Source organism: Sminthopsis crassicaudata, chromosome 4 (assembly GCF_048593235.1).
Source record: "Sminthopsis crassicaudata isolate SCR6 chromosome 4, ASM4859323v1, whole genome shotgun sequence".
Classification (NCBI taxonomy): Eukaryota; Metazoa; Chordata; class Mammalia; order Dasyuromorphia; family Dasyuridae; genus Sminthopsis; species Sminthopsis crassicaudata.
Window position 1 is genome coordinate 37,827,914 of NC_133620.1, and position 27,918 is coordinate 37,855,831.

Genomic DNA, 27,918 nt, shown 5'->3' on the forward strand with positions numbered 1-27,918 from the left:
GGCAGCCAAACTGGCTATGTTCAAGTAGAATGTATTCTTCTTTCACCAACTCCAGCTCCTGCTCCCAAACTTGCCTTTCTTCCTAATCTTCATTTCTGTCAAGGCCCAACCACCCAGGTTCATACAACTCAATCATTCTCAATGTTTCACTTTCCCCTCACCTAATTAGCTTGCAAGTCTTGCAGATTTTAACAAGTCAACTCTTTCCCCTTCTGTGTTCTACTTCAGGTCATTGTTGGACTATTTCAATAGCCTCCTAATTCGTGTCCCTTCCTTGTGTCTCTTTTCTCCAATCCGTCTTTCTATCCAGCAGCCAAACAATTTTGATCAAGCCTCTGCATGAGTAGCTTGTTCCTGGAAGGCAGGGAACCTCCTCTCTCTGACGCTGAAAGCCATTCCCGGCTTGCTTCACAGCCTGTATCCTCCATGTTGCATTTCTCCTTTCCCAGACTTTGCACAGGCTGACCCCTTGTCCCTAGAAGGCTTTCCCAACCCTTACCTCCACCACTTGGAATTTCCAGCTCCCTTCTCCAGGTTCTGATGTGGAAGAAGGACCAGAGTATTTGTTCTTGTTTGTCCCCAGAGGGTGGAAATGGAATCAACAAGGAAAACACAGATTAAATGTGGACTTGTCAGGAAGAATCTTTCCTTATGATGAGACATGGACTGGGTTGCCCCAAGAGTGGAGGGTTTCAAGCAGAGGTGACCTCTCCCAGGGTGTGCTACCTTTCCCATGAGCTGCAGAGGTCCCATCTACCCCTCTGGAATTCCTTCAGGGAGGAATCATGGAGGACACTTAAGCAGAGACAACCACAAACTCATGATCCTTGACCCAATCCCCAAAGAGGGAGTGGAAAGGGAAGTGAGCACAAGACACAGCCTTGGGGTCTACCCACATCAGGGGACAGGACATGGATAATGGCCTGCCACACAGGAATTCAGAAGTGCTCAAGCAAATTGAAAAGGTGGAAGAGACCTCAGTTCTGTGAAGGCTCCAACCTTCCTGCTTTCCTGATATCTCGCATTAGTTACCAATGTTGTTTCCCAACCCCAAAAGAAGCTCGGCTCATATTTTGTTTATTCATTTGGACAGAGCTTGTTTCCCCCCATCAGCATGTGGGCTTCTGAAGGGTACGGCTTGTTTCGTCCCCCACCCCATATATCCACATGTAGTGAGGGTTTGTTGAATTACACTTTTTTTTAAAATAGTTTTTATTTACCAGATATATGCATGGGTAATTTTATAGCATTGACAATTGCCAAACCTTTTGTTCTAATTTTTCCCTTCCTTTCCCCTGCCCCCAAATGGCAGGTTGACCAATACATTTATGTTAAAGTTGAATTACACTCTTAAAACTAAAAGGTTTCACCAACGTGGTGTACATGGAGATAAGATAATCTGTTTGGAAATAAATTCTCAACCTAGTCTAGATATATAACCCTGATACAATGGAAAGAGTTGTGACATACACATATCTTGGAAGATACACAATTCTTTGTGAGAATTTTGCTAGCAAACAGCATTATTTTAAAAATCGGCCAGTTTTGAGTCACTAGGTAGCAAAGAGTGAACTTTAATTCTAATACCTTTATCAGCTTATTTGTTGTAACTAGTCACTATCACTAAGAAAACTTTGTTTTATTTCAATTTTTTTTTTTTTGCTGAGGCAGTTGGGGTTAAGTGATTTGCCCAGGATCCCACAGCCAGGAAGTGTTAAGTGTCTGAGGCCACATTTGAACTTGAGTCCTCCTGACTTCAGGTCTGGTGCTCTACTCACTGAGCCACCTAAGCTGCTCCAGGAAAACTTTATTTTGTAGTTATTTGACAGTAGCTACCATCAAGATAATAGTTGCAAATACTACTAGAGCCTACATTATTTATCTCTTCCCTCTCCCATAAGCAATTCGCGCTAGTAATGATATGTCTGTGGATGTCCATAATTAAATTGTTCTTATTATAAAAATGGAGATAAGATTTCTATATTTCAGCAGGAGTAAAAAAAAAAAAAAAGAGAGAGAGCATCCCTATGGGAGGTTGGAAAGGCAGTAAGGTAGTGGAAAGATATCATTAAAACACTACCTTTGCCCCCATCTGCCACTGCACTGCCTAAAAAGGACTGGGATGGCTAAATGCCATCTTTTTCTGCACGATGTCACCAGCCATGTAGCACGCCACGTGTAAAAAATGAATAAACTGCTGTATATCACCATCAAGACTTCTGTTCAATAAAATAATCTTGTTACTTACATTATAGTGTTCTCTAAGTGATATTCAATTGAATAGAAGCTGTCTCAAGTAAATCTGCCAACTGGTGTGCAATCAGAAAATGATGGTGTGAAAAAAAACATAAATAAACAAAATATGAAGTGTTTGTTACTATCAAGTTACTTTCAAAGGCCTATGCTGATAGTTATAGATTCTCATCTGTCAAAGAGTAATAACGCTTTAAAAGAGAGTGAATTTTTTTGGTAACTTAGGAGAAACTAGTATCCCCAAATAACTGTAGATGCTTTTAGAGCATATTTCTACTTTTCTACTTTCAATTGAAACTTTAAATGTTTTCTAGATGGGAATTGGCTTACTCTGATAATACAATAAAAATGTGGATTTCTGATCTTTATGGACACTTTCAATTTTGTACTCTCGGTCAAAAAGTTGTATCTATAAAAACATTCTAGCTAGGAAGCATAACCAATTTTGTGTTTGCTACCTGTATGTAATAATAATAATAAAAAGAGCAAAGCTGATATCAATTCACAATAAATTTATTTTACATAAAGGAAGAAGCTTGCCATTAGTGAAAAATTCAGTAGAAAACAGATCTCCTGCTTTCGATCTAGTTTACTCAAAAGTAGAATCCGCTTGTTAGTGAAAACTTCAGTAGAAACAGAAAATCCTGTAAGAAAACATCCTTGGCACGAAGTAAAAAGCTCTTAACACCAAATCTGAAGCAATGAAAAATTTACCATGCAACATTATTGGCAGAAAAGCCTATTTCTGATGGCTGGTAGTTTCTGAGTCTCTTAAGACATTAACATGGAAGACACTTAAACCTGCTTTACATAGTTAATCATATATAAATATCATGTCATAACTGGTAGTCTGTCTAGAGGCCCCCCACTTAGTTGAGCAGTTCTAAGTAAGTAATTGGTACTTTGCCCTTTTGATTTCCCCTTTCACCCATCAGCCAGTCTGAATCCATACCAACGATACTGTAAACTGTGATCACCTAAAAAAAAAAAAAAAAAAAAAAAAAAGAAAGAAAAGAAAATTGTAGTTACTAATTTTATCAATAAAATGTGACAGGGATCATAATTACCCTTGTGATTCATGTTATTTATAAAAAAAATAAATATTTTTTCAAGGTCTGGCTCAAATTCTCATTTTTTAAAGGAGTTAACCAACATTATAATCTTATCAAAAGATGCAATGTCTCATAGGGCAACGTTTCCAAACACCAAAAAAGCACCACATTATCCCTTTTTTGAGATCTTATTCTGTTATTCAAGATTTTAAGCCAAGAAAATAAAGACAATAACATAAACCATTAAAAATCCAGTCATGCTTGAAAAAATGGATTTTCTACATGTCACTTTGGGAGTCCACATGTGTCATGCTTGTTTTAGAGGGTATGTCCTAAGTTGGTGCCCTATATGTCTTTATACAAGTCATATCCCTTACCTCGTCTGCGAGAAGTGATAATTCACTACTGTTTGCAGCATCATAGTCATAAAGCACCCTGGCTTTCCTACTTCCACTGGATTCCTTCAAGTCACTGACGGTAGGAGTAACAATTGTGTTACTTGTTGAAGGCAAGAGAGAGGTGGTAACTGCGGTTGATGAGGAAACGGAGGCATTTGACATGGAAGTTGCAGAAGGTTGATTATTGTTAGATACGAAGGCAGATGGAAAACTGTTGAAAACAAAATGGTCAAGGAATCATTTTTCTATTACTTTATTAAAAAAATTAACATACAAATTAGTTACAAAATTGTTAGTGTTTCAATTCACAATGATGAACTTTTTAGTTAAAATAAGGGATTCAATTTTTCCTCAGAGTAGATGATCAGACTTGTGGGATTGTTGTTAAACTCTGAAGGTAAGAATTTTCTCTTGAGAAATCAGACAATAAATATTTCAACAAATTTCAGTTGTGAAATATTCAACACCATAATGCCACCACTTGGTGGCACTATTCACTTTCTCAACTTCCATTTTGGGAGGAAAAGTGGTTAGTGACAAAACATTCTTCAATCAGTTCCTATTCACCCAGCTCCTTTTCACTTCTAAGTCTAAAAAACAATGATACTGGGAAAAGTTCATAAAGCTTCAGTAAAAAATTACCCAAAGTTTGCTTTTAAAGACCTTTGGGATAAAATACTTCTTCTTACAAAATGTTTCTTATGTATGAAGAAATTTCCCAGAAAAGTAGAAACTCACATTTGATCTTAAAAATGTTATAGGGGGAGAGGGGAAGGGAGGAGGATAGGGTAGGCAAAGAATAGTGAAAACTTCCCAGGATTTTCTCTTTAGAAATTCAAATACAAAAAACAAAAATTATCATCATGGACACAGGCACCAGTATAATCTGTATTAATCAGTTAAAAAAATTCATATCAATTAAAATGGTATTATACAAAAGTGGGCACACTCCCCATTATTTAGGCTTCTTTTAGATTTATTGGATTCTTCATGACTTCATTTTGCGATTTTTTTGGAGTGATGCTCTAGTGATTTGCCATTTCCTTTTCCAAATGTTTAAGAAACTAAGGCAAGAAACTTGCCCCGCCCAGGGTAAACAGCTATTAAGCCCTCTCCCTCCTCACTTCTGCCTGTTGGCGTCCCTGGCTCCTTCAAGTCCCAACTAAAATTCTATCTTCTGGAAGAAACCTTTTCAGAAACCTCTGCTGCTAGAGCTTTTCCTTGGAGATGACCTTCCATCTATGCCAACTGTATCTTGGATATATGTTGTTTCTTCCATTAGACTGTGAGCTCCTTAAGAGCAGGAACTGTTTTTGCCTCTTTTTATATGCCTATGTTTAGCAGAGTATCCAAAACATGGTACTTGCTTAATAAAAGCCTGATGACTTGACAAGCAAAACTTTTGCAAAGAGGAATTCTCACTCATCTACTACGCTGGGAAATGCCCTAGGGTTCTGCACCCAGCTTTCTCCCAAACACCACAAGAACATTTTAAAAAGAGTAAACCTCTTAAAAGAAGGTTCAATAGAATTTATATTTACCCAAGAACAATTTTTACAAGTAATTTAATGACATTCTTGACATAATTTGTTTAAATAACAGTTTTCTCTTATTACTTTTATTTCCATTTTTTGCAGCTTTATCTGTGCCTCTTACTATTTAGAGAAAAAATAGGAAGTATCTTTGAAGTCATTAAAGCTGTGTGCTGAATAAATATTAGGTTCATGAAAAAAATTAAAGACAAATCAGTAGTTTTAACTTATAGCATAACCACATGACCTATACTCATATTAAAGAGAAATCCAGTTTAAATCCAAGCTCAGATACAAGCTGTAAGACCCTGGGCAAGTCACATAACCCTGTTTGCCTCAGTTTCCCCATCTGTAAAATGAATAAAAGGAAATGGCAAACCTAAATAGTATCTTTGCCAAGAAAACTCTCAATGGGGTCATGAAGTCAGACACAACTGAAATAACTGCAGTGTCTGCACCTATGTTCACTCTAACTTAATCTTTTTCTAATTATGATGAAACAGACAACAGTGATAAAATGAGCCAAGAGAACTGGTCTCAGAAGTCAGAGGATCTGGGTTTGAGGGAAGCCTCAAACTTATGCTTGCTTTTGAGACCCACTCAGGGTGCTAGGGCTCTAGGGCCTTCTTTAAGGGTATACTAAGACGAGGCCCTGGCTCAACAATGGCAGAGAGAATTTCCTCACTGTGGGAGGGAAGGGGGAGGGTGTTTTCAATGAAAGCAAAAGGTCTGGTTCCCCATTTCCCGACAGTCTACAACCCGAGAAACTAAGCTCACTTAGTAGAAGGGGGTGGAGATAGGGAAGGCTGCTCCAAAAATACAACTCTCTTTGTTTCAAAAGGGAAGTTAAAAAAAAAAAAGCAAAAAAGCAAATACTTCTGTTAGGCAGTTCTGATCAAAACAAACACAACTACCAAATTTAGGTTCTACCTTTCAAAAAGGCAAAACTCTGATGTTATTTCTTCAGTGACAACCCCATATTTACCCTGAAAAGATCAAAAGAAGGGAGGAAAGCTCTTGTTTCTCTCAGGTCTGTGTTGTTAATCTCAGGCGCATAGGACCTATCTATACTTTTCTGCCTGGCAAAACAGGAGTTTTGAAAAGGCAGGGTAGATTTATAGGAAATTAAGAAGAGAGAAGACGGGCAGTTTTTCCTGTTTTAAACTTATATCCAAATATCCTATTTTAAAATTAGTATAATTTCTTATATTATTATGAGAATGCCAATGAGGATTACTGATGTAATTTTGTAAAATAATTTTTTTTTCTTTTTGCTAAGGTTGGAGTTAAGTGACTTGCGCAGTCACAGCTTGGAAGTGTTAAGTGTCTGAGGTTGACTTTGAACTCGAGTCCTCTTGACTTCAGGGCTTGTGGGTGCTCTATCCACTATTTCAACTAGCTATCCTGATATAATATTTTAAAATCCAATTTATTGTTCAAGAAGCAAATACATCATATTTTAAATTCAAATGTCTCAGTTAACTTTATACCCTTTCTTAGTGCTGTTGTTAAAACAGAGATCTTGACTAAAAATGCAAGTTTGGAAGAAAAGCAAGCAAACTACCCTTTTGCTACCTGCTTTCCTTATGGTTCCTCAACCAGAGCATAGGCGATAAAGAATAAAAAAGTGATTCTCAACTAGGTTAGATCCTTTAAATTTTAACTCTAATTTTTCATCCTGTTTTCCTAAAAACAGTTTATTCTAGTGGCTTGATCCAAACTGATGCAGCCAAGTTTCTCTCCCCTGTTCTAAGAGCAGAACAAACCCTCTCCAGAACCTCCTGTCCTTTGCCTCTTCAGGACCAGTCTAAGTCTTCCCAGAATTCAGTGGAGGGAGAAGGGTTGGTAAATCTGGCTGGTTCCTTGCCAAGTTCCTCTGCCTTGCCTCTCCCCCTGCAGACATGTGCAGATGGCAAACAGACTTGGGATGACTAAAGATGACAAATTCCCAGGCAGTTTAGTGAGATATGACTTTAGGCAGTCGCTTAACCTCTCTGAGCCAGACCTTAGCTGCAAAAAGGGAGAATACCTGTTGCACTAACCTCCCTAGATATTATGAGCATAAAACAAGAATATATATATAAAAAAAACCTCCTGCAAAATTCAAAGTATGATATAAACTGCAGCTGTTATGATTCTCTTGATGCCAAGATGCTCTGACATCACTTTGATTTTGAAGGTCTGAAGTGGAAGCAAAAATACCTGTAGAAGAAGGTAGTTATATATTTCAAATGGATTCTAGAAAGAACTTGTTATGAAACATAAGCAGGGTGGCAACACAGACAAGCTGAATTTGGAAAGTTTGAGCTGGGCTCAAATTCTGGCTTTGCCACCTCCTTGTTTGATGCTGAACTTGTTACTTGCAGTCTGAGTCTCTGCAAAAGGAGATGCTGGGAGCTTCATGAGCACCGAGGCCATGGTCAGCTGATGTCCTTCAGACTCTGATTCTTCATCTATCTGCTCTGCTTGGGCCAATGGCTCTCTTCTTTGCATCTCAATTTTTTCATGGAAAACTAGGTGATTGGAATGACCTGGACTGATCTTTCGTTCTTAAATACACTGATATGATGATGCCCCAGTTACATTTCTTTTCTTTTTTTTCCTTCAAAGTTCCTTTTGACACTGCACAGAGAATAGACTCCCTCAACAGCATTTATCTACATACTGTCCACGTGCCTAAATGTAGCAACTATTCTATTATATGAAGAGAATAGTATGAGAACCAAATTACAGTTCTGAAAAAGTAACTGATACTATATTGTAGAGACTAACATCTCTCATCTTCATTCCTAAGATCAGTGCACAGGTAAAGTCTCACTCCTTGAGGGTCTACAGCTCTGCTCACAAAAGGCATTCATTGTTACCTCCCAAGTTGTTTCTGCAGGTCTAGCATGTACTGGTAGCACTGAGCATAATAAGTCATCTGGGCTTCCACAAAGTCATTCAGGCAGCGAAGGTGGTGTGCCTACGAGATAAGGTTAAATATTAACAGCTCAGTATGAGATAACTTCATTACACTAATGAAGAATTGTAAAAATCCACAATTAACTTAGGAAAACCATTGCATTACGAAGAGTAATAATATAAAGTTTATTTTACTAATATAATCCTATAACAGTAAGTGTGTATGGAGAGGACCACATAAAAAATAAGACAAGTTGACTTGAAAATCTGCATAGCTCTATTAGACAAAGCAAATCAAGGAGAGAGATGTACTGTCTACATTTAACCAGACAAAATCTATATAATTTACGCCCCTGTTCCCATCTCCATCCCTTTGGGGTAGTATACAACTTAGGCTTTTCTTGAGCATGTGATATTCCAAATGAATGATTTTGAATACTCACGTGTGTACTGCTGATCCCTTCCAGGAGGAGTCTGGTTATCTCTGCTTGTCGGTCAAATTCACTCTGAGTTATTCTTAATTCCTGTTCAGACTTAAGACATTTGGGAAAAAAATTTTTATACAAGTAGTAAAGTTACTTTCGAATTGTCTTAATTGTTTTTGCTTCCTTTTGAATTTTATTCTGTTTTCTTCTGTGCATTTAAAATGTTACAATGGCCCTTTTTCTGGCATTACTATTGATAAGCCCTGACATCTGTCCCCCTTCCCAATCTATGGGGAAAAAAAATCTGAAACAAATAAGCACTGTCAAGCAAAACAATCATGATTTATTTTCCAAAAAGTAGCTCTCTTCCAAGTTGTCAGTGACATCTAAAATACCAAAACTGATGATGATCTTTTCTTAAGTCCAAGCCTCTTTTTTCTAGTCCTAAGGCACCAAATACTGATCAAACAATTTCACCTGATCTTCCAAAGGCATCTCAAACCCCATGAACAAGAGACATAACTCACCTCTTCCTCCACCCTCCCTATTCTTAATATGTTTCAGTTAAGAGACTACCATTCTTCTAGGCATTCAGGTTCACCTTCACTCTCACTTGCTCCATATTACCAGATGCCGAGGCATGTCAATTCTATTTTTTTTTTTTTTTTTTTTTTTGTTAATCGAGACTCCAATAGCCACCTAGTTCAGGCCTTCACTTTTCTTTCTCACCTCAACTACTAAAATACTTTCCTCATGGGTCCAATCCATCCTTCACATAGCTTATAAACACAGGATTAAGAAAATCATGTCTGTCTAGGGCCTCTCTATTATTTGGTATTTAAAGTTCCTTACAATCATGCTCCTGTCAACTTCTCCAGGGTTATTTCATGTTACCTCCTTCATAGACTCTATGTTCCAGCCAAATTGACCAAGCTTCTCTTCCCCAAACTTAGTGTTTCAATTCTTGCTCCTTGACTTTGCAAGGGGGTTTCTTCCATGTCTGGACTGTACTGCTTTCTTCATCCATATATCTTAAAATCTCTACTTTCACTTAAAAATCAATTCAATGCAACCCTACACTATGGTAAAATGCAAGCCCTCCAATGGTAGAAAATATTTAATATTTCCAGTATCTAACCCATAGCAGGCATTTAACAAACAGAAGGAAGGAAGGAAGGGATTATTTGATTTCTGAAAGTGCAATTTTCAAAACAATATTTTAATGATCTTCAGAGTGTTTCTCTAATTTTTACTTTAAACTTAAAAAAAGTTTCAAATCAAATAAACAAATCTTGGAGATACAATTCTGGAATCCTATCCTATTATATCAGTTACAGTAAATGAGGCTGCACAATTTTAAGGTTTCTTAGTAAAAGAATTCCTTTATAAAAATTTTTGACCTTTTTCCCTCTAAATCTATTAAGCAATATCTGAGTTTTTTCCTTCTTTAGCTTCCACAAGGCATATTTTACAAAAAGAAAAACCATCAGATTTTCTGTGACATTTCAAAGTTATATAATATTTATTTCTCTTAAGTTACAGCCAACCCTCAACTACTCACTACAAACTGGAGTAATGACTAAAAAAGTTCACTGAATTTTGTAATTCACAAATACTTTTTTTGCCAACAATTACTAACTTCACCTCATACCTTTCCCTCAAATTGTTTAAATAGATTTGTTCACGAATCCCCAAGGAATAACTGCTTAGCTCATTTAAATTGACTCATTTATGCTCCTCAGTGGAGGTACATCAATAGAATCAGAAACCATAATATCTGTATCTCTTCCACTTGCCATAGTTAAGTTGTTCTAAATCCCATGCAACAAGATGATCAGCTTCATCTAAAACCTTAACAGACTAACTGGGCAAATTCTTCTCTGTTTCTCAACTCTTCACTCATTTGAATTAGTTATGAATAGGTAGGAAATCTGGTAAAGAGAAACAACAAATAAAGGTGCTGATAATCTAATTGGACAATTAGTCTCCATTTCACTGACCTAAGTAAGGAAAAAGTAGGTTCACCACTGGGTTAGGCCCCTTGGCAATATGTTGGCATTGCTCAACAAATCATGAAATGAAGTCATAAAAATTATTTGGCCTCAACCACAACACATTGTGCTTTAGCAGTAGGCTCAAGTTTATTTCAGTTAGTACTAATAATACCAATTAGATCAAGAAAAGTAAATGGAAAAAAGAAAAGAAATAAATGTTCTATCTAACAAAGGTATTAAGGAAAATCAATAAATTCAAAGTTAGATCTTTAATCATGTACATTTACAGCTGACTGAGCAATTGTCAAGGCTTTGGGGAAAAGAACAGAAGAGAAGTAAATTGATGTTACAGTAAAACTCTGATAATGATACTCTAGCAAACCCAGAAAGATTAACCTCACAAGAAAAGGAAGGAAATAATCATATGTATATAATGCCTACTACATGCTTAATGGCTTTTTATAAATATTTCAGTTAAGAGATCTCAGAGGCCAGTCAGACTTAGGCCTTAAGTGGTAAAAACATGACATGATGTGACCAGGCTGTGATGACAAAATCAGACATTCACAAGATAGAAATTTTCCATATTTAGATTAATTCACATAATTTAGCAGAGAGCACAGGTCTTGCAAGGCAGAAATACCTTGATTCAAATATAAAGTCACTTACTCAGAGTTCCGGTTTCTTCATTTGTGAAAAAAAAAAAAAAAAAAAAAAAAAAAAAAAAAGGCGATAGTAATTATTTCCTCACACATGTTTGTAAAAATAAAATCTATATAAAGTACTTCAGCATGTGGAACCACAGAAATATCAATTGTCATTATTACTGAAGTGATTATAGATATTTAAGTAAAAGTATACTGCTGTATTTCAAAGTTCACGAAAGCTAACTTACTAAAAGTAGGAAAACAACTTAAAGGAGAGTACTACAGTCTAATTTAATATTTAACTTGGTAGGAAAAAAAAAGACGTACTTTATCATTTTAGTTTAATATATGGTGGAAACAAAGGCTTTGGATAGGATTGAATTTCTGTCTCTAAGACACAGATCTGACATTTTCTGAAGAAAATAAGAAAAGTTTAAATTATATATTATGTATTGTTTAAGACATATAATATATATTTAGATGCACGCTTCAAGAGTCACAGAAGAACCACTCCAATATGCAACACAACTGAGGTATGGTCGAAGATGGAAGAAAAAAAAGCCTTTTCCAGCATGCTTTTCTAAGACCTGCTCTAAGGCACAACCCAAGAAGGTACAAGGATAAGAAAGAAGCAGGGGTAAACTCCATCAGTTTGAGCAGGCAGCTTAGGGCCTCTCCTGCTAATTCCTCAGCAGCTAGCTCGAAGCCTGCTTTCTATTTTAACTCTGCCACTGCCTCCCTGGCCCCTGAGATCTCATACCCTGTTCCTGGCCATTCCTCTCCTCGAGCTATTATTTAGCTCTTTCCCTTCCTTCCCCTTCACCTCTGGTCCTGCCCATCAGACTGAAGGCTTCTTGAGCACAGAGACAGTCTTTGCCTTTGTCTTCCCAGGGTTTAACATTGTGCCTGGCATATAATAGGTGCCTAATCAATATTTACTGACTGCCTAACTTAATAAATGCTTGTTCATTCATTCCTACAATAGGATTGGACACCTTCAGCTTGAAAAAAACTCTTCTCCACAACCTGGGAATTACTGGTCAGACTTCTGGGAAATCTACCTGTGTGACTTTTTCCATACACCATACTAATGCTGAATACCCGTCACCTAACTATATCTTACAATATTCTGGCAGGATCTAAAGGATGCTTATGTAAACAAGTTTCTAACATGTTTATGAAATGAGTATCTTTAGGGCTGCTAGTAAAAAAACAAAACAGAACAAAACAAAAACCCAAGCCCAAAGAAAACCCTAGCCACAACAGGAAAAGAGAGGTTTGCTTAGATTACTACCACAAGCCCTTCCCCTGCTATAAACTATAAGAACTAAGAAAAGATGTTTGAGCCAAAGACGAGTATTTGAAGACCTGGTTGTTCAATAATTTTGGGGAGCTATCGTGGTAAAGAACTGAGTCCTTTAAATTATTACCAACTAACTCCATCTCTGGGTAGAGATCCATTCACAACTAAATCAGGGATTACACTGGGGTCAGTGAACTTTTAAAAATATTTATAACTATATTTCAATCTAATTGGTTTCCTTTGTAATTCCACATATTTTTAAAACATTCTAAGAGGAGAGCCATAGACTTTAGGGTTATAATTATAGATTCTGACAACACAATGGGGCCCATGACACATGAACGATTAAGAACTACTGGACTATATGAACAGGTTCCTATAATTTTTATCACTCAAGTATGAGTGCCAGCTCCTTTGTGAAACAGATTAAACCCAATTACAATTATTCCTAAATGCCATATGACTAGTTTGAGTTCGTAGAAGCCAACACTTGAAACAATAGCTCTTAAATGGAGTATTCAAGATACTCCACAGTTTATATGGTAACCAAAACTGATCCTGAATTAAAAAAAAAAAAAAAAAAAAAAGCATACCATTTTTCTACTACATGGTAAGAATAAAAATCTATTTACTATTTTCCCTTAAAATGCCTTTTTGGAAAATTGCCTTTTCAATAATAATAATGTGCAACTCAATGTTGCATAAGCAAAATTAAGCAGTGTATCACCCTAAGTGTCTTTTCCATAAGTTTCAGATTTGATCAGCAAATTTTAGATTTAGAATTTTTTTTCCACAAATTTTTGTTTAAAGACTTACTTACTTTTGTTACTTCCTCCGCCCAAATCTAGTCAGCATTAAAAATTAGAGGAAAATCATTGAAGACCATGAAAGAAAACTGTGATTACAACATTTTCTATATCATTGCACAGATAAATCACAACATTATTTTAGCATCCTTATTAGAACTATCTTTTTATCCCTCCCGTTACTGAAATTTTTGCAGTTTAAAATATTCTAACAACTTATTCAGTTAAATTTATAAAAACCTTCTTCAGTGATAAATGTATTCAAATAAAAATGATCACTTGAATAGTTCAATTACAGAAATTATGGATTGTAGAAACCAATTATTATACAGAAATTAATGAAAACCAGAATTTCATTTTGGGACAGTTTTTAATTATTTTTAGGTCCAAGTTTCCTCATCTATCAGTATGTTGAGTAAGATAACTACCGATATGACTTCTGGCTCAAATTATGGATTCATACTTAGATGAGATTAACATTATACAGGGGCTATAATTGTATACTTTACATTGACACTACTAACTTTAGAAGAATAAACCCAAGTTATAATAATAATTCATGTTAAAAAAGCTGGGGTATTAAATGTTGAAAACAAAGTAATCTATAGCAAATTCCATAACTACAGTTGGAAAACATTTGTTGTTGTTTTTCCTTCTATTTAACCTAAGATCTTTACTGGATGCTCTGACTTTCCTTCTGGCTCTAACATTCTATGTATACTAAACTTACATACTAATTTTAGCATCATGACAAACATTTTCATACATTCACATTATCTACTAACTAAGACAATGAAAATGAGTAAATGTATTCTCTTGCTATTTGAAAAATATGCTAATTTTCTTAAAAAGGACCTCAGTAACTGTAGTAGTAGAAACAGTGAAAAATAATCACAAATTGTATATATTTAGTATGTGAAATCATTTTTTAAAAATTATATTAAGCCTGAGTATTATATGCAGTTTCCCTGTTTTTGGCAAAGCATTAATTTTTTTAAAGTTGTCATGCCAAAAGTGGGTTTAATTACACTAGAGATTCTCTACTATTCCAACTGAAGTAACACATGCACAGGCCACTGATATCCAACAATCATAACTGCTCAATAAGTATTTATTTACTAATATTAGAACTTGGGCTGCTTTCAGATTTCAGTGCCTTAAGTTGAACTAATTTTAAATAACTTAAAAAAAAAAAGTTATGTCTCCAATGTCTCAAAAGATAACATAAAATTATAGCACGTTAGCCATAAAGTTAAAAAAAAAAAACTTCCCCAAATTTGAGTCAACATATATACTACAGCAGAAATATGAGCTGTGAAGAAATAGCAGAAAAAAAAAGAAACTTCTCAACAACTCACTTCTGGCTCCTTTGTAGACCCACAAGAGAGAAGCTGGGATTGGGCAGGAGATGGGCAGCTGCTGGCTGACTGCCTCCTTGTTGAGAGGCAGTAACAATACCCCCAATACTAGGATGGGAGAGAGAATGTTCTTATACTAAGCAAAGCTCAAATTCTGATGAAAACATTGGCCTACATATATCAAGGAAAGGCAGAAGAAAAAGCCTATTTTAGTATGTGATTATAGATTCTGACATCAACAACTGGTTTGTAAGCACAATATTTAAAAAAAAAAGTTACTTTGATGACAAATTTTTATAGTTCATTTTTGCATTTAATATATAATTCTGAATGTCTAACTTTAGAAACTCAAAATGGAAAGAGATGACGAATAGCAAGAGAAGACAGTTCACTAAAGATGTAGAAAACATGGTAGGGCCAACAAACCTTCAGCCATTTTACATGCAGCAAGTTGAGCATGTAAGATAAATTTACCATAAAGTTATCTCCTTCAGGTTGAGTCGAATTTAGTTGCTTAAGTGTACAGATAAGAGACAAAGAACATATTATAACAACAAACACAGTGAAAGAGTTATCTCTTTTGTACAAACAACACTAACCAAGATGATTTCTTTTAGAAATTGAGCAAACTGTGGTGAGTTTGTGCCATTCATTTTTATTTTAGGACACAAATTTAAAAATCACATCACTATCTAAGGAGGGGGTCTAATTTAAATCAGGATAATGTAGAAGAGTCTTAACTAGTCATCACAAGATAGGTTAAGGGGGAAAAAAAAGAGCTTTGGAAATGCCAAACTTAAAACAACCAACTTCTAAATCTGTTCTACCTAGTCAAAAGTTTTCTATTCAAAAATCATTCTTCTGTTATGAATAAATAATTATAGGTATAATGTTATCTTTTAACCAGTTTCAGGCAGTTCTTAACTTCCCTAAAATAATATGAAAAACATGCACATCTGTTCATTTTTATTAAATATGCTCATGGCAGTTTGTGGGAATAGGTCCAGACATTCTAAATGTTCATTTATATTTGTCAATTAGGTAACAACATAATGGTGCTCAGTTTAGAAATTTTAAATGCAGCTCGTTTACAAAAAAAGAGAGACAATAATATAGAAAGCAGGATTTCAGCTTAGCATTAAAGTGGAAGACATTCTCTTCCTTATTCATAACTTGGAAACCAAATAGAACTCAAACACAATTCAATTAAAGGGGTAAAAAATTTTAAGTTGGAGATACATTCCCTAGTATGGTTACTGAAGGATAGAAAAGTGGATGAAGTAAAAAGGCATAAAAAAGTTTTGTCTCTTTTATGTAATTTTTAAATACATGAACCCCCCCCCAATTTAGAAAACTGCAATTTAGGACACTTTAAAGTGTTTAATCACTGTCAGAAGGCAAGTTTTCCCCTTACTCTTTCAAATCTAGGAACACCTTAGAAGGCTATTAGATGCCATTGGGCATCTTAAATTCCTGAACATTCAAAACTGCTGTCAAATCAGAGGTCAAACATATCAATGTTTCTAATAGGTAGAATCAGGTATCTAAAACCATATGCTAATAAAGTTTACAAAAATACTTACATTGTGACGTGCTATAAAAAGTAATATGATATCCCCTTGGAAGAAATATATTTTAGTTAAAACAGCAGAATTTAATTCATTTTTGAAGATATTAGAATAATATAAAGTTTTTGCTGGGCAATTAAGACATGTAATGCATTTTTGGCTCTTAGTGCCAATTGATTTTATCAGATGGATAAAACAGTCCTTAAAAAAAACAAACTGGTCTCTGGGTGCCACACAAAAGTAAATTTCATTTTTTATCTAAAAAATCTAAAATATGGCAATGGAGGATTCAGAATTGCTACTCTGATATGAGAGTGATCACTTGGATTAGCATGTTTATTCAGGAGCATATATGGCTGAGAATCTTAGTATCTTTTATTATTTCAATGAAACAACCAATGAGAACATATAACTACATAAAGTCCTTTGGACAGAACAAGACTGTAAATACATATTTATTATCAATTTTGAGCTAGAAGGAAACTCAAGAGATATAATCTCATCTCTCCATTTAAATTAGGTGAAAACTAACATCCAGTCATTATCCCAGTCATTCAAGGCAGGGAATGAATGATACATGTATCAAAGTTATAACAACATCTTAGGACTATCAATGATATATAGTTTCTCTCCGACACTGATATGACAAACCGGAAAACTTGGAAAAGCACCAAGTTCAAGTTCTCAGCTCCCTGGATTTAAGGGGAAAGTTGAAGGAGGAGGGCTTACTTGTTCTGCCAAGCGCTTGTTGGAGACCTCATGGCAGGACCTTCCAATCTTTTTACTTATGAAATTCTATGCTCTCAGACCTTTGTGTAAGCAATCTAATCATAAAGAAATAATACACTGTTCATCTGAACAGGAGTACAGAACCTATTCCATAGGGACATACATCGAGCAAATGTCTACTAAACTAATGACAATAAATGTTTAACTAAGGCCTTTGGAGATGAAGATACAAGAAAAACAGCTTAACCATGGGCAAGCCACTTAATGTTAGCCTCAATTTTCTTATTTTGGAAATGAGAAGTTAGAATTAAATTATCTCTATTCAAACTATAAATTTTCAAAATCAAATTCTAAAAGGCTAAAATTTCAACACATCAAACTGCAGATTAACAATTCTATTGATATTTCATCAAATCCACAATTTGCTTTGTGATTCATTATTGTAAGATTAAAATTGCAGTCAACTTAGTTAGCTAGCAACACTGAATTTTCTTACAAGCAAACTTGTTCTGAAAACAAAGCTAATATTAAGATCTACAATTCAATGACACTGTAGAAATCCAAATCCAAATCTATCTCAGCACTTGGAATCAAGATTATACACCTAGAAGTATGTGAGGAAAAAAAAATTTTTACTCACACTGCACTTGTTCATAACGCTGAATCTATGTTTGCACCTTGCCCCAGGTTCCTAGATTTTTTTATTAGTGGCTTTCCCAGCATACCTCTTTAGACTTTAGAAAGCTTGTTGTAAGAGTTTCCCCAGTCAATTAGTTACAGAATTTTTAACCTGCATATATTTTCCTACAAGTAGTTTGTCCCTTTCTTCTTTTAAGCTACAGGATTATCGGAAGAACTTCCACTTTCTGCTTCCTTTGAAGAATTATAGCAAGCTCTGAGCTGTCAAATGTTTTTCAAAGGCAAAAAGTTTCATTCGTAGAAAATGTCTCGTCATGTGAATATGAAGGAAAAACTGTATTTTGTAATAAAGTGACAGAAGAAACTAAATCTCTCTTTTTTTTTTTTTTTTGCTGAGGCAATTGGGGTCAAGTGACTTGCTCAGGGTCACACAGCTAGGATGTTTTAAGTGTCTGAGGCCACATTTGAACTCAGCCTTCAGGGCTGGTACTCTACCCACTGAACTACCTAGCTGCTCCAGAAGAACTAAATTGCAAGAATTTTTGTTGTAGGTGCAAATTGGCATTAATAAAGTTACAAAATAATAAAAGTCAGTCCTTAAAAAAAAAAATTGTAACACCTTAAAATAGACTTACAGAGGCAAATTAGAGTTTAAGTAAATAATTAATTGGAAGGATATATCTCAAAGTAAAATGTATAGCTAATACAGAATTCCAATTCTTATTCTTTCATATTAATAAATACTAAAGCTCTGGGATTCTTTCAAAGGGTTTCAAAATTGCTTAGTAGGATAATTACTCATTAATAATGAATAAAATAATATTTTGGGGTGTGAAATATGGGTGAATTTGATTTCAAAATAAAAACAATTTTCTTCTAGTCATACTACCTCATGTGATATAGTAACAATTAGAGCAAAATTACCTAAGACCACTATCCCAATTTAACTTGCATACATATTACTGTAGCAAGCCCTAGGAATTTTGTGTTTTAAAAGTAAAAATGTGCTTTCGATAACTCTTTAACTTGCATATTATCTTAGAAACTAATAAATGGATAAAATGAATAACTTCAAAGGCAGTTAGGTGATGCAGAAGATGAAAGGTGGGTGTTGGCTTTGACCTGAGTTCTAATCTAATCTTATATACTTACTGTATGACCCTGGAAAGGTGATTTAACCTCCATGCATTTTGGTTCCCTCATTTACAAAATGAAGAAAGAATATCACCTATTTCCCACAAAGTAGCTGTTAAAAAGGATTTAAAATATGTCAAACATTTCACAAGCCTTAAAGTCTACATAAATGTTAATAATAATTATTATTTCAAAAGTTATAACCTCTGGTTTTAAGAGTTAAAACTCATGCTATTGCTTGGTTAGGAATAAAAAGCAGATCTTGTCCCAGTTTCCCTTTAGGTACCATCTTCAACAGTTGTCAAGAAACACAAAACACAATGTTGGAGATCCCCTTTCTTTTGTATCCACTGATTAAAAAGGGCTATGTCTTAGTCATTATCCTCTTCATTTTCCATCTAGGACATGATATAGGACAAGATATTAAAATGAATGTTATAAGAGCTCTAAAGCAATGCCAATGATTATTTGCAGAAAGAGCAACATAACAGATACATAGAGAGTCTCATTACTCTAAAGAGAATAATAATTTGGGGTGTGAAATATGGGTGAATTTGATTTCAAAATAAAAAAAAATTTTTCTTCTAATCATACATACCTCATGTGATACAGTAACAATTCTGAGTACTTTTTAAAAATGAGGCTTTTTTGGAGGGGTTAATGATGACTCCAAAACACTACTTACTATTGCTTTGGCCTCAGCCATTTTTGCCTTTTTTAGTCTGGTCTTTGCTGCATCCAAATCAAGTCTCTTATTGTGAAGTAGTTTCTTTTCTTTCTGTAAATATGAAAAAGGACCTTTTAGAGAATTAACAATTCAGCATGCAGGAAAAAGTAGATGATACATTTTCTCTAGGCACTTCAGAAGTGCAATGGTACAATGCTAGACGTAGAGTAAGGGGACCCTGATCAAATTCCTTGACTTCTCTAAATCTTAGTTTCCTCCTATATAAAAATGGAGATTTAGGAATAAAACTGAATGCTGTTAAGAAACCCCAGCTTGATCCTGGAGAGCTGATGAAAAATGGAGTTCCTTTCCATCTTCACAGAGGTTAGGCCCCATGTGTGTGGGGAATAGCAAATATTCTCAGTTGATATGTAGATTTAGTTTTGATAAACTTTTAAAGATAAAAATATCAATAATATTTTTAAAAGAAGAAAGGTTGCACACTTCTCTTGAGTAAGGCTAAAATGCTATAAGAAAATCAAAATGCTATTGACATTTAATTTTCACACCAACAAACATTTTCTAAAAACAACATATTGCCAAAGTGTTTCAGAATGAAGGTTTTCTTGCAAATTAGCTAAAAGGTCTCAAAGTGGAATCAAGATGACAGCTTTTCCCTACTTTCATTCTAGGGCATAAAGAAGTAGGCTTTAGCCTAAAGGACACAGAGGGTGGGGTCTGCTGGGGGAAAAGCAGGAAAGAGAACATGTCAAAACAATTGGGAAGAATTTGCTTCTTCCCATAATGTAGTGTTTCAGCATATTTCTTAGGAAATGATGCATAATTTCCACAAGTCTATCTGCCCACTGATTAGGTTGCCCTAAGGATTAAAAAGGTAGGTATATGGAATTTGTATAAGCCTCCAGAATTCAGACATATAGGGTAACAGTCACAGTGTGTTTTTGAAAACTGTCCTAAGATAGGTGCTACTTAAATGATAGCTCAGAGTCTTTGCCTTTCCTTGAATTTCTAGGAATCCCATTATAGATCCATTCATGGACAGAGACAAGGAGCTGCTTAATACTAATACTGTCTTACCCACACTAGTTCTTTACTTTGGCCCAACTTTTAATTCCCACTTCAATGCTACATATGATGAACAAAGAGTATAACTGGAGATATTTTATTTTAAAATTACTGTGCCTATTATATCTATACAATTAAGATTTTTGAAATCAACCATTAAGAAGGTGAGTATAGTTGCCAATACTTATTACAGTGTGAATATATAAAGATTTACTATTTTACAAAAAAAAAAAAAAAAAAAAAAAAAAAAAAAAAAAAGTTCCAACTCACAGCAATTGTTTTATAATCTCCTTCTATAAAGTTTCTTAAAGGAGTAAGAAAGTTTATTGCAGATGTTTGAATCAGTTCTCTGTCTGCCATTCCAATTCGTTTTTGTGTTTCTCCACATTTGATGAGGGCATTACCTGCAAAAGAAAACTTTATTTACCATCTTCTGGCAATGTGTAAAATAATTAAGCCTATACAATGAGAGAATAAAGCAGCAACTTGACTATTCAAAAAATCAGATAGTTCTTATGAAATTATTATTTAAAACTATATAACCTCCAAAATACTTTGATCCTGAAGTTAAGAGCAGTTGGATGCAAATCACACTTCTAATGCCTGCTTATCTGTGTGAACTTGGGCAAGTCACAACCTTCCAGTGCCCGAGTTTCTTCTTCTGTAAAATGAGGGTGTTTGGCTAGATTGTCTCTGAGGTCTCTTCCAACTTCTAAAGTTCTGATCCTAAGGCTTAGAATTAGTTTAATTTTTAAACCAAGAAATAGCTTAAAGTTATTAATATATTTTTGCTAGATGCCTTCCTATTAAATCAGTGATAATTATAGTTAGCAACAAATTAGCTATTTTTAAGTCAGAAAATTTAAAAAGTATTAAAATACATACTAGTATTAGAATAACTGAAGAAAACTGTTTATAAGATGTGAATGCTCATAAAATTCTTTATAAAGAATTTATAGATCACAGAAATATATACACTTGAAAGGTACCATTCATTTAGTAACAATACCCACTAGGTGCAAAATATTGTATTAACTGAATTATCAAAAATGAGAGTTCCCAATCTCAAGAATTCTACAATCTAAAAGTTATATATTTGTGTTGCCCAATCATTTCAGTCACATCTGACTTTCTGTGATTTGGGCTTTTCTTGACAAAGATACTGGAGTGATTTGCTATTTCCTTCTCCAAATCATACAGATGAGGAAATTGAGGCAAACAGGGTTACATGACTTGCCCAAAGTCACACAGCTAGTAAGTGCCTGAGGACAGATTTGAACTCAGAATGATGAGTCTCCTGACCTGGCGCTCTATCCACCGTGCTAACCAGCTTACATAAAAGTTGTACAAGAAATGCATAGTAACAACTGACTTAGAATGAGAAAGGTTAGGCTGCATGTGAGATTTGGGAGAGAACAATCTCCATTAGCTATAGTTGAGGAAAGAGAAGGGAAAGTAGAGGAAAGAGAGAATACCTGAGCAAAGTCTCAAGAGAACTCTTGCATGGGATTGTAGACTTGGGAATTGAATGGGATCACAGATGCCACCTGGTTCAATTCCCCTCTTTATTCTATAGATGAAGAAACTGAAGCCCAACTTAGCAGGGTAAATTGTTAAATGTTTAACAGCCATATGTCCAAACAACACACTTTTCTGTTTAAACTGCATTGTAACAATGTCCCCCAGTGTTCTACTTTGCCAGTGACGCCCTAGCTAGTCTAGCCTAAAGTGACTTCAGGTCACGGCAGCTTTGGGGGCCAGTGGATATGCCCAATAAGGAGTATTGCATCCTGAGGGAATCACTGAAATAATAATAGCTAGCACAGATACAGCACTTTAAGTTTTATGAAATGCTTCACACAGACTTATTTGATCCTCATAAGAAGCCTGTGAGGTGGGCACTATTATTATCCTCATTTAACAATGAGGAAACTGAGGCAGGCAGCAGTGAAGTGACTTGCTTGGGCTCACAGAGCTAGTAAGTGCCAGAGTCAAGATTGGATGCAGGACCTCCTGTTCCAAGTCCAGCACCCATCAGTTTTTTAAAAGGGGGATGACTCGAGAAAGATTTTTTGACTGTGGTATAAAGGAGGGAAGAGAAACTGGAGAAAAAGTAGTCAGTTATGAGGGGATGAACAAGCTCAGGGGAGAGGCAGGGAGTGTGTGAAAGTGAGGGAACAGAGATGGGACACAGCAGAAGCAAAAATGACAGGAAATAGGACTTGATGGGATATGACTCTTGACTAGAAGAGGATGCATGGGTACCCTTCCAAGAACAGCAATGAGTAGCTCAGTACAGTAAGGACATATACTTATGTGAGGAAATACACAAAAAAGAATATATGTCACAAAATTTTCAAAACAGGAAGAGGATGGACTATAGGCCAAAGGGCTTAATTTCTTCTTGGAAATAATATGACATATTATTAAAGGGATATTTTGTGAGTATTTAGTCAACAAAACAAGTACTTATTAAGTGCCTATGATATACCCAGAAAGTCTGCTAAGGACTGAGGAACTAAAGTATGACAGGACCTATTCTATTCTCAAGAAGCTCATAGTCTAGCGGGGGAGACAATATGTAAACCACTAAGTACAAACAAATTAAAAACAGGACAAACTGGAAATAAATTACAAAAAGAAGACTAAAAAGGACTTAGAATAGGCTTCTTTCAGAGGATTTTAGTTCAAACTTGAAGGAAGCTAGGCTAACCAATGAAAATGTGCTAGAACTGGGAGACAGAGGCAAAGAGGTCAGCCTCTCTAGACTGTGGAATTGTGCAGGTAAAAATTGTCTTGGGTAATGAAAGGTTTTGAAGGACAAATAGGAAATTTTATCCTGGAGGTGAGAGAGAATAGGAAGTTAACTGAATAAGAGCATGACATAGTCAGTTTGACAACTGATTCAGACACTGAAAAAGGGACTGAAGTGAGGAGACTGCTGAATCAGGGAGACCCAGCAGCAGGAGTTTAGAAATGAGGTGACCTGGATAAGGAATAGAAGGTCTGATTATCAAATCTGAAAATGTCATAAAGGAAGGGTGCACTTGGATGTTTTAGTCGGAATTCATAATAGGGGTAAATGAGAAGTCCTACACTTAGATTCAAAAGCACCAACTATACGAGAACAGGATGGAGGAAGCATGGTTAGAGAACCATGGTGTGAAGTCTTAGAAGACACAACCCCAAATCTTAATCCGTGTGATACAGGAGCTCCACAACCAGGATATAACAATCCCATTGTCTTCTGCTTTGATCAGACCAGATCTGGGCATCACATGATGCTGTACAGACCCTGGCAAGGAGGAACATGGTTAGAAGAGACAGGAGACTGGGGACTGTTTTCCAATACAAAATCGAAGGAACTACGGATGTTTAGTTTGGAGAAGCACAGGAAACCAGTCTTCAAATATTTTAGGGAGACTGAACTTTTTCTGATTGGCTCTGAGGGAAAACTGGGAACGATGGAGAGGAGCTGTAAAGGCAGAGATTGTGGGTCAAGAAGAACTTTCTGGTAAATAGGACTACCCCCAAAGTGGGCTCAGCTTGCCTCGGGAGGCACCAAACCTCTGCCACGGCTGGCCATGGGGCCCATAGAAAGGACTCTCCTACTTGGATCTCTGACACCTCAGACTCTAACAACTGATGTGGCAACTGGGAAGTAGTAGGGACAAGGAATAATCTAAGCAATGACTGAAGTTCCAAGTCTGGATGACCAGGAGATGGTGGTATAGACAATATACAGGAAATTTAGAAGGAAGAGCAATGAGCTTTTAAGGGGTGGGGAGGAGGGGGAAGGGGAGAAGAGGGGGAAGTGGGGTAGTGAGGAAAAAGATATGTTTAGTTTTTTTAAAATTGAGTTTGAGTGTTAGTTGGACATTTAGGTGAAGATGTCTTAAACCCTAAGAACCTTGGGATGTGTCAGAGTCATAGAAATAGGAGTTATCCAAATAGAGATATAGCAATTGAAGCGGACAAAATATTGTGTGAAGAAAGCCAAGGAGAGAATTGAGATGGTGAAAGAGAAAAAAAAGGAACCAAAGAAGAAAAATCAGTGTCATAAAAGCCAAAGGAGACAGGAGGAAGATGGAATTTAATTAAATTTGAGAACCACACCTAAGTGTGAAGAGGCAGGTCAATTCTCTAAAAGCCCCCACAGCTGTGAATTATAACACACTTGAAGGAATTGCAAATCAGCCTTTACTGACACAGATGTGGCTTGTGGATTGAGAATGAAATAAATGGGAGGCAAGAGGAAAGAGGAGGGAGGACAGAGAATGCCCCTGCCTCTCAGTCTCTTCTTATGATTATCATCCTCTCATATGAAGTGATCTGTTCTGCTGGTCAGAATTAGCTCCCCAGCAGCCATTCTCTGGTGGCTCCTGTAACACCTAGAAGCCACTAGCAAGTTGCTTCCCGTAACAGTGAAATGCTTTCAGAAAAGTCAAGGAAAATAAAGATGGACAAAAAGATACTGAACACATGGCAGAATCAATGACAACTCTACTAAGAGGCAGAGTAAGAGCATCATGAGATGGTGGAAAAACCATCATGGAAAAAGAGAAAGAAGGCCTGGACCAAACCCTGACACTAACTAGAATGATCTTAAGCTAAATGCATTTGTTTGGCTATCAGGGGCTGATTCTTCTTTTCTGTAAAATGAAAGAGTTGAATCAGATCATTTTCAAGGTGGCTTTCAAATATAAAATTCAGTGAGTAAAATTACTGATTTTTAAAGTCATTACTAGAAGTTTGTGATTAAAAAGAGGTAGGGACAAAGATTTATTTGACATCTGACTATGATATAGATTTTGATGACCTTAAAAACTGTGAAGTAATGATTTAAATTCTTTCCTTTATAAAAAGCATAGTTTAGAGATTTCTATATCTTAAGAACTAAAAAGTCCAAAAGTTTATGTAAATCAAATTTTAAATATCTTTGGGCCTCCAAGAAATCTAAATTTTCAGTTCAACAAATGAAGCCTATGGAATCATAAATGTAAAAATATTGTATTTCAAATTCAATACTCAGTTCACTTTTTGTTCGAGTTTCAATTACTCAAAAAATATTTCACATATAAAATTATCTGTTCAGGACCTGTTCATAGCAGAAAAAATTTAATCAGACTATGTATTCAAATGAAAATTTGTGCTTAAGGATGAATGGTACAATAAAAATTAAAAAAAAAAAAAAAAAAAAAAGAATCTTCTAACCAAAGAACTTAATCAAAAATTTTAAGACAGACTTTTACAGAATTCCATGGCTACTGTTAAATTATTTATTTATTTATTAAATTGTGCAGTAACAACTGAATATCCCATATCTGAAACTAAAGTGATTTCAAATAAGATGTCCTAAATGAGGATCCAATCCTATTATGAAGTATTTCTTATCAAATCTTTTTAGTTTTCACTTACCATAAGCAGTTCCTGGGCCAAATTCATTCCCTGCATCAATCATGTATTGCCCCAAGACTTCTTGGTTGTTTGTACGACTCGGAGCTTTTCTATCCAACTTCTCATAAACAAACTCTTCTATTCTAGCATCTGGGAAAAAGTTAAGATTATAAACAAATTAAGATGTTATTTTTATTTTAGTAAATTATTTTAAAAAGTATTTTGATATGAACTGTGCTATCTCTTCAAACAAGTACCAGCACATATTAAAACATAGATCTTATTGATTGTAAAAAAAATAGCACAATATTTTATTTGACCATCAAAATATTAACACACCAATATTCTTCCTCTTTAGAAGTTTATTTACAATGTCTTTTTAAAATCAGGAATTAAACTTATTAAAAATAACTGGACACAAATTATTTTAAAAGGCAAAACTTTTCCTAGGGTTATTATATAAGAATCCTGTGGGATTTTAAGTTCTTAAAAAGTCTGATAGGAACAGCTATTTTCAAGTACAAAACTCCTTTGTACATTTAGACTTTTCTTTCAAATCTACTAAATGTTTGCCTTTGAATGAAACACAATTTGATAGCTCTGTATCCCAGATTTAGAAAACATAAATATAAACTCTTTCTAAGTTTAGAAGAGAAAAGCTATTAGAGAATGAGAATAACATACAAGTCTCTTCTTAAACTAATTTGTTAGGCTCGGTTAAAAGTCTCAAAGACTAAATATAGATGTGAGAATCTGTAAACGAGCCAGTTCAGACTATGAAATGACTAAGAAATTGACCTGATGTTAGCAATAATAATACACATGTATTAAATTTAATTTAGTTTGGATCAATAAAACAGTTTCATACTTCATATCTTCCTGCAAAAAATTTACTTCTGTTGGATGCTAATACTAGAGTAATAATGATTTCTATGGTAGATTTTGCTGCATAGTAGAAAATACTTAGACATATTTGTGATTTGGGAGAATGAAGGGCTGCTTACACATTTCAAGTACTGAATTTAGGATTGATATATAACTTTATGTTAAATCTGGTTAAAAGGCAACTGTGAAGTGTTAATAAAATTCATTTTAAAGTAGAACCAGGGTTTTAAGTAAAAATGAATGACTTCAGGATTATCTGACTGTGGATTACTAATACATATAAAAGAAATTTTGTTATAAAGGAAGGCACTGAAATAAAAATATTTATTATTTCTTTCCTTCCTTCTAAACTATGGACTAGCTACATAAGCATGAAAGACTAACATTAATGAAACTAAATCTCATTTAATGTCTGTTAAAAAAGCAAAGCAAAACTACATAACCTAAAAAAAAATCTAGAACCTTTAATAGTACCTCTAATCACTCGTGAACTTGATGCTCACATGGTAGTAATACTGCCTAAAATTTTAAAATTCAAATGAAATATCTAATAATAATCCAAATTCATGCAGTCAACATATCATGGTAAAAAAAAAAAAAAAGGAGGAGAATTAGGAATTAGCTGATTCCCAAACATTTGTCATGTGTCCTCTCTTCTCCTCATTCCCCCTCAAAATATTGTAACAGTAGATTGAATATTTGACTGGTTCTAAAAGCCCGTAGTATTAGTTCCATTTCCACTGCTAATAAGCTGAGCAACACTGAACAAGTCCACCTAACCTTTCTGAGACTCAATTTCTTCATCTATAAAACAAAGATAAAATTACCTGCTCTGAAATTCTGTTTGGACAAATATGAAATAACCCTAATATATCTTACCTGGAATGATTCAGAAAGATTTCTAGCTCCAAGCAAACAGAAGGAGATTTGTTTACTTTTGTGGGCCTTCCAGACATGTTTCTTAAAATTCACTGAGATCATAATTTGAAAAGTGACTGAGCTTGTATTTTAATTATTGTTATTGATTATTGGGCATAACTTGAATTTTATTTTGATTGTATTCAGTTACACAAGATTCCAGAAAGCCTCCAAATATTCTATACATTAGATATGAAAATATACAAAATGATACATGTTAATA

General features: G+C 35.0%; 1 protein-coding gene across 4 annotated transcripts in view; it reads right to left on the bottom strand.

The window, feature by feature from the left end:
* Nucleotides 1-2,750: 2,750 nt before the first annotated feature.
* Nucleotides 2,751-27,918, bottom strand: part of SH3GLB1 (SH3 domain containing GRB2 like, endophilin B1) — a 40,609-nt gene continuing 15,441 nt past the window's right edge. The window contains exons 3-11 of one of the 4 annotated variants that reach the window (XM_074266322.1): nucleotides 25,914-26,042; nucleotides 20,766-20,899; nucleotides 19,428-19,520; nucleotides 14,673-14,780; nucleotides 13,329-13,352; nucleotides 8,583-8,672; nucleotides 8,100-8,200; nucleotides 3,683-3,914; nucleotides 2,751-3,230 (exon numbers count right to left, since the gene is read on the bottom strand). In XM_074266322.1, the coding sequence (XP_074122423.1) occupies nucleotides 3,123-3,230; nucleotides 3,683-3,914; nucleotides 8,100-8,200; nucleotides 8,583-8,672; nucleotides 13,329-13,352; nucleotides 14,673-14,780; nucleotides 19,428-19,520; nucleotides 20,766-20,899; nucleotides 25,914-26,042 (1,019 nt within the window). In that variant the 3' untranslated portion in view covers nucleotides 2,751-3,122. Of the gene's footprint in view, nucleotides 3,231-3,682; nucleotides 3,915-8,099; nucleotides 8,201-8,582; nucleotides 8,673-13,328; nucleotides 13,353-14,672; nucleotides 14,781-15,098; nucleotides 15,186-19,427; nucleotides 19,521-20,765; nucleotides 20,900-25,913; nucleotides 26,043-27,918 lie in introns of all 4 variants that reach the window. The other 3 variants (XM_074266320.1, XM_074266319.1, XM_074266321.1) reach the window with 3 other exon arrangements.